The sequence below is a fragment of the Mustela nigripes genome, chromosome 2, assembly GCF_022355385.1.
Source record: "Mustela nigripes isolate SB6536 chromosome 2, MUSNIG.SB6536, whole genome shotgun sequence".
In the NCBI taxonomy this organism is placed as follows: Eukaryota; Metazoa; Chordata; class Mammalia; order Carnivora; family Mustelidae; genus Mustela; species Mustela nigripes.
This window is the reverse complement of record NC_081558.1, coordinates 164,286-174,156: the sequence shown is the minus strand read 5'-3', so window position 1 is coordinate 174,156 and position 9,871 is coordinate 164,286. Positions and strand designations below refer to the sequence as shown.

Sequence of the window (9,871 nt, the reverse complement as noted above, 5' to 3'; positions counted from 1 at the left end):
CCGTCCCCGTCCCGTGCTGTTACCTCCCCTCCGCACCCGAGGGGTCTTTCTCCCACCGCAGCCTCTGCCGCTCTGAACCCTGCCGGGCGCCCCAGTGCCCGCGGGCGGAACCCCGGCATCGGCAGCCTTTCGTCTGCTCCCAGCCCTCCTCGCCTCTGCCCCACCCGACCTACTCGGCCCCCAAGCCACCCCGAGAGAGAGAACATAGCCTTCAGCAACCCGCTTCGGTGGCTTTTGCCCCCGCTGTCCACCCCCCCCCCCGCCCCCCGCCTCACCCCCCCCTTTTTTTAAAAGATTTTATTTATTTAACAGAGAGAGAGATCACAAGTGGACAGAGAGGCAGACAGAGAGCAGGCTCCCTGCGGAGCAGAGAGCCCGATGGGGGATCCCAGGACGCTGAGATCAGGACCTGAGCTGAAGGCAGCGGCTTCACCCACTGAGCCACCCAGGCGCCCCCTTCCCTCACTTCTTTCGAGGACTTCTAGTTATCCCTGAGCTGTTCTCCCATCCGGGGAAAGGCACAAGCCTTTGTGTTCTGCCCACCCCAAGCAGAGCCTGCACTGCGTTTTTCCCTTTCCTCCAGCCGGGGCCAAGCCAGGGTCTGCGTCCTGTCTGTCCTCATCTTAGGGCAGTCGCCCAGTGCAGACAGTGAAATCCTTGTAACACCCCAGAAACCACTGAGGCAAACCAGATGCTCTTTATTCTCCAGCTCTGGACCACTGGGGGGGTGGGTCCTCAAGGGTCCCACTGAGGGGGATCTCAGAGGCTGGCCATCAGGGTTAGGGGGTTATGGTCAGCTCTCCACCACGTAGGTCCAGAAGCCTGCAGTCATCCTCTGGCTGCAAAGGTGTGGCAGGAAAGGCAGGCCACTTCAGGAGGGGCCCGGCCAGTCCCCCTCAGCCCAGTCAAGGTGGGGCAGGGGGCCCCAAGCAACTGGGGGGCTGGGTGGTCACTGAGCAGGCCTGCAGTGTTTCCGTAGCCGGTGGGCAAGGAATCCCAAGAAGAGCAGCCCCAGCACCAAGCTGCCTGTCCACAGGGCTGGGGGTGTTGTCTGGCAGCCTGGAGAAGGAAGCGGAGCCGTGAGCACCTGATTGCAGGTGTGGGGGAAAAGCTCAGCAGAATCTGCTAGGGGCTTCCCATTGGCCGAGTTCCCTGAGATTTTAGAGAGGAATTCATGGTTTAGGGTGTCTTTTGGAGTGTACAAAAACTGCTGAAATATCCAGACGACTCCAGAATAGATCTTTTGAAAGGTACATAGGACCTTTTAGTTGGAAGTGACATGGCCGTCCCCCATGCCCGGCTAGTCTGAATGTCCCCTGCTATCCGTGTAAATTACACACCACATGTTGACCAATTAGTTTTTTTTTTTTTAAGAGAAAAGAAGGTAAAATATCTCGTTTGTACTTCTAAATGTGGCTACTAGAAAATTTGAAATGACCTGAGTGGCTCTGTTCTATTCGTATCCTACAAACTGTTGTGGGGTGTAAAGATCAGGGTTTACAGATCACTGTGAAACGTAATCTCTGAAATTTGCAGCCCTCACAGTGCCAAGTGACTGTCACCTTCCACCGTAAGGGAAGCCCACGGGACAGCTGGGGACACTGAATCTGAGCAGGCCCATTCCGTGTCTGAGGTCTTGATCCTGGGCTTCCCTCCCTCTGAGGCTCCCCCAGGCCCCTCCCGAGCCCCCAGAACTCACAGATCTCTGGGACCAGGTAGAGGCTGGCCATCTGTCCCCCTGGGTCCAGGCGACACTGAAACCAGCCCTCAGAGCAGCAGCCGGCCCAGGGCACGCTCAGCCAAGCCTGGGCCCCAGCCTCCCGTCTCTGGTAGGCTTCCAGACCCCCTGGGGCCTGGGTCCAGCCCACAGCCACACCGGGGTCACAGAGCGCCTGACAAAGTAGCTCCAGACCCCCTGCGGCTGGAGACTGGTGGATCTCTGGGCGGCAGGGCCGGTTCGAGCTGTTCCCTGGTGGGGGTCCAGGACTCCCGGAGCTGCTGTTCCTGGGTGGGGGTCCAGGACTCCTGGAGCTGCTAGTGGAGCTCAGCTCTGGGGTGGCCTCGGGAGAGGTCTCGACAGGGGGCTCCGGGGAGGTCAGGCTGTGCAGGACTGGAAAACAGGGTGTTGGGTTTTCTCCTGCCCCAGGCTCCTCTTCTGTTCGTCTCTCCATTTAGACCACAGAGTTGGACCAGAAGGGCTGAAGCCCCACCCAGGGCCTCTTGGACAAATGGAAGGGTATCCCAGTGGCGAGGAGCGGGGTCAGGGTCTGCCTTGGTCCCCTCCCCACTCTGAGTGAGTTTCCGAACGTCTGCGTTGCAGTTTCCTCAACGCGCGGAGGGGGTGTGAACCACCCATCCTGGGAGCGGCCACGGAGACTGATCCGAGTGCAGGGTGAGGCAGTACTGGGCTTTACAAACTACAGGACTGGGAGGTGGGGGAGGGGAAGTGCTCCCTGGCAAACGGAAGGCGTGCTCCGTCCTTGGTGGTACAGCCCGGGAGACTGAGGATCCGAGGGATTTGTACACCCTACCATGAAGCGTCTTTCAAATCCAGAGGCCTCTCTGTGTGCTCCCACCGCGCTCTCCCTGCCCCCACTTCCTGTCCACTGGGAGCTCTCTTGCTCCATCCCCACACCTGACGGCCCCAAGGACAGTAACGAGTTTCATGGAGAGAAGGAATTTGTGCTTTTTTAGTGAGAGGATGCCGGCGGCTTCATGATGTGAACAACACTTGTCTTACTTTAGATGTTTGTTAAATTAATAATGTCTGACTTGAACCAAGCACCTACTGGGTCCTCAGCCCCAAGTTAAATGTTTTCACTTGTTCACTCATTCAGCAAGTGGTTGTTGTGCACCTGCTATGTGCTGGGCACTGTGGTCTCATCCATCCAACCAGAACACGTGTTGAGCACCTACTGAGCGCTAGGCACTGTAGTCACTGCGGACATAGCCATGAACCAGATATATTTCTTTTTCAGTGAAGCCAACAGTAGGGGTTACAGACAATGGAGAAAATGAGCAGAAAATGCAGGATGCCAGATATTGTTAAAAGGTGTAAAAAAACATACAGTAGGAGAAAGGGCTCCCGTGTGTGCATATGTGTGTGTCCACATCCATGTGTAAGAGGCAGTAAGGACAGGTTGACCATTTAGACAGGTCGGAAGAAGCCTCACCTGGAAGGCGAGTGAGGGAGCAATGGACAGAGCTGGGGGAAGAGCATTCCCAGTGGAGGGTGGAACATATGCAAAGGTCCTGGGGCAGGACCAAGCCTAACCTCTTGGAGGAGCAGCTGGGAGGCTCATGTGGCTGGAGCAGAGTGAGGGTGGGGAGAGGGAGATGGTGAGGGCAGGTGGTTCAGGGCCGTGTGGACATAGGAGGATTTGCGTTTTTACCCAGAGGGAGGAGCTCTGGAGGACTGTGAGCAGAGCAGGACAGGACCTCAGGGGGTCTGACACAGGGAAGGTGCTCAGTTAACCTGTTGAACAGCTGAATAAACTCATGAGGAATATCATACTGGAGGCATTTGGGGCTCCCCCCTACTGTAGATATTGTGACCTGTCTAGATGGGGACACGGTGGGGGGGGTGCGGAGCCAGGATTCCAGAAGAGCTCCTGGGCACCACTCATGAGGGCTCACAGGAGCTGGGTGGGGGGAATTCACCTACTTCCTGCGGCACTGTGTGCAGGCTGGCCAGAACCCCAGAGACTCACCTGGAATGGCCCGCTGGTGGCTCAGCCTCAGGCCAGGCAGGTTCATGGTTGCCCGGCAGTGGAGGGTGAGTGGGGTGGGGGTCTCCAGCGGGGGCAGCAGCCAACGCTGTGTTACTCGGAGCAGCTGGTCCTCGCCCTGCTGGGGCTCCTCCTCCACATCCCAGTCCAGGGCCTGCACCCCCTCCAGTTCCTGGTCCCCCAGGAGCAGGGATAGGGAGAGGGCCTCAGGGTTGGCAGGTGTGACGTTATGGGCGGTGCAGGCCACCTCCTGGTCCCGCCTGGCCACCAGGGTTACTGGGGAGACAGTCAGCTGGTCTGGAAATGCTGTGGACAGAGGGTGTGGGGGGGGGGCGAGCCCACAGGGTCAGTCCTGGGCCCTGAGGAGGGGGCTTGGGGTGCGGCCAAGAGGTGAGTGGGGACTGCTAGTGCCTGGGTTCCCAGAAGACCCAGTGGCCACAGCGTGTGTATCTAGAATGTCAAGTATGGAGGACAGGTCAAACGCAGAGAGAGTGGGGGTCAGGTAGGGGGAGGAGGGTTGACGGGAGAGGAGGGAGTGGGTTGCAGGAGGACTCAGCTGGAGCTGATGCAGTCTTTGGGGGCGGGCGGGGGGGGGCAATCTGGGAAGACTCCCAGGAAAAGGCAGTATTGTTTTGGAGGTAAAACAGGGCTGCTGGGCGGCCCGAATGTGCCCAGGCATCAGGAGGGGACGAAGCTCACCGAACACCAGGAGCTTCACGGTCCGCAGCAAGGTGTCGGTCCCGCAGGAGCCCACGCACACGCGGGTGCCGGCCTCGGACAGGGAGGCGTTGTGCACCGAGAGGACGCTGCTGTGCGCGTCCGACCGCACGGTGCCCAGACTGGTGTCCAGGCCCCGCCACTGCACCATGGGGTTCCTGGGGTCGGCGCAGGCTAGCCGGCAGGTGAGCTGCTGCGACCCGCCCAAGGACACGGCCACCACGGAATCCGGAGGCTCCATCTCCAAGGACCCACCTGCGGGCAGACGGCGCTCTCAGCCCCGCCCCCGCCCCCAGCACCAGCACCCCCCCCCACCCCCCCGCCCCCGGCCGGGCCTCCTCCGAGACCGCCCCCCCCGCCGGAGCCCCCTCCCCTGCTCACCCTGGGCTCGCTGGAGGAGCCCCAGGAAGACGGGAAACAGGAGGGCGAGACCCTGCTCCATGCTCGCCCCGGTTCTGTCCTCCGCTCGCCGCGGCCGCGCCTTAAATAGTGGTGCCCCGGCTGCTTCCCGCCGCCCCGTCCTCCGGCTGCTCCCCGGGGCTTTCCCGGGGGCGTTTCCCGCCCTGACGCCCGACCCTGGAGGCGACAGAGAGGCAGGGGCTGGGGGCCAGGGTTGGCGGGGACCCCGCGGCCAGGGTCAGGACAGACGGGGCGGGAAGGTGTGAGCGGACTCCGCTCCGAGAGACCGGAGGGTTGGAAGATGGGGACTGGACCGGGTGGCGGTCCGAGCCAAGCGGACGGAAATCGGAGACAGGCCGCCTCGACAGCCCTGCGGTCTCAGCCTCCACGGCCCGAGCGCGGAGCAGGGCGGGGGGCGACCAGAGCATCCTTCGTCCCGCGCGGAAGTGCGGAGGCGGTGGGGGCGGGGCAGGTTCTCCTGGGGTGGGGCCTCCTGCGGGTGAGGGTGTGTTTGTGGGGTCATGGGGGTGGGGGGCTTGTGGGGGAGAGGGTCCTCTGAGGGGTGGGGTTTCCTGGGAGTGGAACCTCCTGGAAGAGTGGTCCTTGGAGGGTGAGGATCTTGTGGGGGTGGTGGGGGTCTTCTGGGGGTGAAGGTGACCTGAGTCACCGCCTACCCCTGAGCTTGTCTCCCCTCAGTGAAACAGCTAGGGCTGCTGCGGTCCTGGGAGCCCGGGGTTGGGGGGCTGCCTCGCTCTGCTCCACACCGGGACCGAGGGCCCCCAGGGAAGCCTGGGAAAGGGCTCTGGCCGGGCTGCCCACTCCCAGTCGTCACCAGTGAGTCCCGAGAAATCTGTCCACCTTTTTCTCCTTGCCCCTCAGCCTGGCCCCATTTCTTGGATCTTCGTGGCCGCATACCCCCCAGCACCCAGAGTGGTTTCAGCAACACCCCAGAGCGAAATCTCACCGGGGCTGGAGCCTCGCGGGACCCAGAAGCCTCGGGGCCTCGGAGTGGCTGTGTCTTCCCCCTGTTCGTCTCTGCCCAAATGTTGCCTCCTCAGAGCCTTCGCCAACCAGCTTCACTCCCCCTACCCCAATTTTACTTTCTCCGAAGTCGTGTGCCTGAAACCACATTTCCCATGTCCTGGAGCCGGGTCTCCTGTGCTGTGCGGCCCACCGCGCGACCCGGGGAGCCCGCGCACAGCAGGCATGCAGAAAGAAGAGGGTGGAGGGTGTGCTTGGGGTTGGCCTCGGGGTGTGGCTTGTGCCTCAGTTTTCCTGGCTTGGGAATAAGGGAAGGGGCAGCCAGACAATGAAGAGTTGAACCCCATGAGCTCTGTGCCTGGCTCTTCTCAGTGTCTCGATTGTCGGAGGCAGAAGAGGAGGGACTGGAGCAGAGGGGGGAAACTGAGGTCTCGGGGAGGCGAGGGTCCACGTGCGTGAACTCAGAGCCCTGTTCTCGTTGGTCCCATCCCCCGCTCCAGGCTTGTGCCGGGAAGGGCAGCACAGGAAGGTGGACTGCTAGGTGAGGCCCTCCCCGGGCCGGAGGTGTGGGCCTTTCTCGGGAAGCTGGGCTCTTAACCCCGGGCAGGGGGCAGTGGGCCTGGTCAATGGGCCTCTTCCCAGCCCCTGACCTTGCTTCCTGCCAAGGCCCCCTGCAGGGCGGGCCCTAGCTCTCTGCGCCCGCCTCGCCCACCCATCCCTGGCCTCCATGGTGCTTATTTCGGGCTCCAAGTGCCCTGTCCGTGTGGATAACGACCTTCACGCTCAAGGACACGCACAGCTCTAAGAGAGCACGAAGGATGACCTGGTGACACAGGTGCTCCGAGGAAGGGGCAGGTGAGCCGATCAGACCCAGAGGGTTCTGGGCAGAGGCAAGGAAGAGCCAGACGGGGTGGGGGGGGGGGAAGCAGAGCCACAGAGGGAGGGAGCGGGCAGGGGCCTGAGGAGGGCGGGGGCCTGAAGAGAGGGGCCCGAGACCAGCCCTAGCAGGTCCCACATGTCCCCCGTGCAGCTGGGCCATCTCGTCTCTTCCTCAGGAGGGTGAGTCCATGCAGTCAGCCACCTCCACAGGGACAGAGGTCACCCCTACCTCCCCCTAACGCCGCCCCCACCCCCCAGCAACCTGGGCTTCCTGCAGAGCTTGCCCTTCCCGGCATTGTCCCCACCCAGGAGGAAGTCCTCAGTGGCCAGAGGCAGGAAGCCGCCTTCCCATGGAGGGTCCCAGCCCCCCCAAGACCTGTCATCCTGGCCTCAACCCTCCCATGACAGAGCTGTGATGGGAACCTGGCCTCCTCAGAGGGTACCCAGGAGAGGCCAGTGGTCCCAGCACCCCAGAGATGCCCATCCCCTCCGGGGACACCCTTCTCACCTGGGCTGGGTCAGCTGCCCTCATTGGTACCACTGGTCGGTCGGGGGCTCACAGCGCCTTCTTCGGGGCGGGCTGGAGCCATGAGGGCGGGGTGTTTCATGCTGGACCGTGCCCAGCCCGCAGTGGTCTCCGTGCTTCTGCAGGCCTCAGGGATGGGGCAGGGAGGAAGGGAACGGAAACTGTAAATGATCCTTATTTTGTTTATTTATTTTATTATTATATTTCATGAATGATCCTTTAATAAATACCCATAAGAAGGGTGCCTGGGTGGCTCAGTGGGTTAAAGCCTCTGCCTTCGGCTCAGGTCATGATCTCAGGGTCCTGGGATCGAGCCCCGCATCGGGCTCTCTGCTCAGCAGGGAGCCTGCTTCCCTCTCTCTCTCTCTACCTGCCTCTCTGCCTACTTGTGATCTCTCTGTCAAATAAATAAAATATTAAAAAAAAAATAAATGCCCATAACAAGCTCTGGGAGACTGGAGAAATTGCCCTGAGGTTTCCTGGCTGAGCTAGAGCAGGGGTCCGGCAGGAGGGCTGACGCAGGACGGGGTCAGAGCCTGAAGGAACACCGGATGCCCATGAAGACAGCGTCTCCCGGCGGCCCCTTTGGTGAGGCTTCAGTGAGCATCTGCCTTCGGCTCAGGTCATGATCCTGGGGTCCTAGGATCAAGCCCTGCATCGGGCTCCCTACTTAGCAGGGCATCTGCCCCGCCCCCCGCTCCCCTGCTGTGTTCGGAGGTGCTCTCTCTCTCCCAAATAAATAATGTCTTTAAAAAACTTATTTTTTTTTGGGAAGCTGAAGCCCATATGGGTGGTGGCCGGGGATCAGAGCCTGGGTCGCACATGGCCTGGCCCCTTGAGGACCATCTGGGGGCCTGAGATTTAGGTTGTTGTGAGCACCAAGGGAGTGGAGGCTTGGGGCTGTGACGTCTGGGTTCATACCGACTGGATGAAGGCCCTTGGGGGTGGGGTGATATCAGGATAGCCTTCCAAGGCCCCCTAGCTGGGCCCAGCTTCCCTGGGGACTGTGGCTGGTCCCCTACTGGGGCTGGAGGGCTCAGGCCAGGAAAGCACTGAATGAGCTAAAAGGCAAGGGTGGGGCCTCGAGGGTCCCTAGCATCCTGCAGCTGGGGCTCCCAGAAGGGAAACCCTTGGCTTCAGGTCCTCCGGCTAACTCACGCTGTGCTGTCCTCCAGCAGTGGCTCCTCGCTGATGGGGCCCCCACCCAAAGGGCTGTGGGGGCACTTGGGGACCCACCATCAAGCTTCTTGGGGGCTCTGGGCTGCAGGGCAGGTGACCGTGCTGGGAGTCTGAAGGGTGATCAGGAGCTGGGGTGGGCGCCAAAGAGGAAGCGTGGCCCAGGAGGATGGTCCGGGGAGAAGAGAGTGAGTGTGAGAGGCCAATGTGGTGGTCCCTGTCCCTGGAGGCAGGCAGGAGTCTGGTGGGACACAGGTGGGTCGAGGGTGGGGCCTTGTCTGACAAGTTTGCCGTGCTGGTCGGGGGCCCTGGGCCACCGTTTTGCGCAGTTCCGCGGGGAGCAGGTACAAGACGAAACTGTAGAGGCTGGGGCCCTGGCACAGGCCGAGGGTGCTGGTGACGGTGTTCTGCCCACAGCTGGGGACGGCACTGCAGGGGTCACCCCCCCAGACTCCTCCAGGGCAGAGGGCAGAGCATGCCCCAAAACAGCCCTAGGAGGTGCCGGCAGACCAGGGTGGAGTCTGGGAGTCAGATCATCTGTGGGTCCAACCAGAGACTACTAACATGTTCACCCATCATCCAGCCGTCTGTCTGTCCATTTCTCACTTACCCATCATCCGTCCATTGTCCAGGCGCCTACGTGTCCACATGTCCCGCATCATCGCCCACCCACCCATCCAGCCCCTATTCCATCCTCCTGCACCGAGCACCCTCCCGGTTCCGCCGCCGCCCACGCAGACCACCCCCCGCTCCCCCCAGCCAGCCGGAGGCACCTGAGGAAGTCGCTGCTACGCCCCCACGAAATGCAGACTCTTTGGCTTTTCTATGAGGAGGCAGGCCACCTTGCCAGGCAGATGTGCGGTGAAAAATTCAAGTCGTTCAGAAGGGTTTGCTCATGCGGCACCAGGTCCAGGGCTGGCTCGGGTCCAGCCTGGCTGCCCAGGCCCAACTGCAGGGACAGCAGGGCTGGGTCCCAGCACTGATCGAGGCTGCAGCGGAGCTGCTGGCCACGTGTGCCTATGGCCACTGCCTACGGATCTGCCACGTGTCCCTATGGACCTCCTGAAATGCAGTTTTTTTTTTTTCTTTAAAGTTTTTATTTATTTATTTATTTGACAGACAGAGATCACAAGTAGACGGAGAGGCAGGCAGAGAGAGAGGGAAGCAGGCACCCTGCTGAGCAGAGAGCTGGATGCGGGGCTCGATCCCAGGACCCTGAGATCATGACCTGAGCTGAAGGCAGAGGCTTAACCCACTGAGCCACCCAGGCGCCCCTGAAATGCAGTTTTAATTAAGATTTTAACTTAGGGGCACCTGGGTGGCTCGGGTCATGATCCCAGGGTCCTGGGATGGAGCCCGGCATCGTGTTCTCTGCTAAGCAGGGAGCCTGCCTTCCCCCTCTCTCTCTGCCTGCCTCTCTGCCTACTTGTGATCTCTCTCATAAATAAATAAAATCTTTAAAAAG

At 61.1% G+C, this 9,871-nt stretch overlaps 1 protein-coding gene across 2 annotated transcripts; it reads right to left on the bottom strand.

Moving 5' to 3' along the window:
- Positions 1–665: 665 nt before the first annotated feature.
- MADCAM1 (mucosal vascular addressin cell adhesion molecule 1) lies at positions 666–5,033 on the bottom strand. 2 transcript variants are annotated; one of them, XM_059387662.1, is made up of 5 exons: positions 4,827–5,033; positions 4,428–4,700; positions 3,711–4,004; positions 1,700–2,110; positions 666–1,059 (listed from the first exon to the last, which is right to left on the bottom strand). In XM_059387662.1, the coding sequence occupies exons 1-5, from the start codon at positions 4,885–4,887 to the stop codon at positions 950–952; spliced, it is 1,149 nt and encodes a 382-aa protein (XP_059243645.1). In that variant the 5' UTR covers positions 4,888–5,033; the 3' UTR covers positions 666–949. The 2 variants fall into 2 exon arrangements, with proteins under 2 accessions (XP_059243645.1, XP_059243644.1); XM_059387661.1 differs by having other exon boundaries at positions 3,711–4,034; positions 4,827–5,032.
- Between the last annotated feature and the right edge of the window lie 4,838 nt (positions 5,034–9,871).

Excerpts from the sequence above, each read along its gene's own strand:
- MADCAM1 (XM_059387661.1), bottom strand. The coding sequence starts at position 4,887 with ATGGAGCAGGGTCTCGCCCTCCTGTTTCCCGTCTTCCTGGGGCTCCTC. Across the intron at positions 4,701-4,826 it reads GCTCCTCCAGCGAGCCCAGG|GTGGGTCCTTGGAGATGGAG; the intron begins GTGAGCAGGGGA and ends GTCTGCCCGCAG. Across the intron at positions 2,111-3,710 it reads CCACCAGCGGGCCATTCCAG|TCCTGCACAGCCTGACCTCC; the intron begins GTGAGTCTCTGG and ends CCTGTTTTCCAG.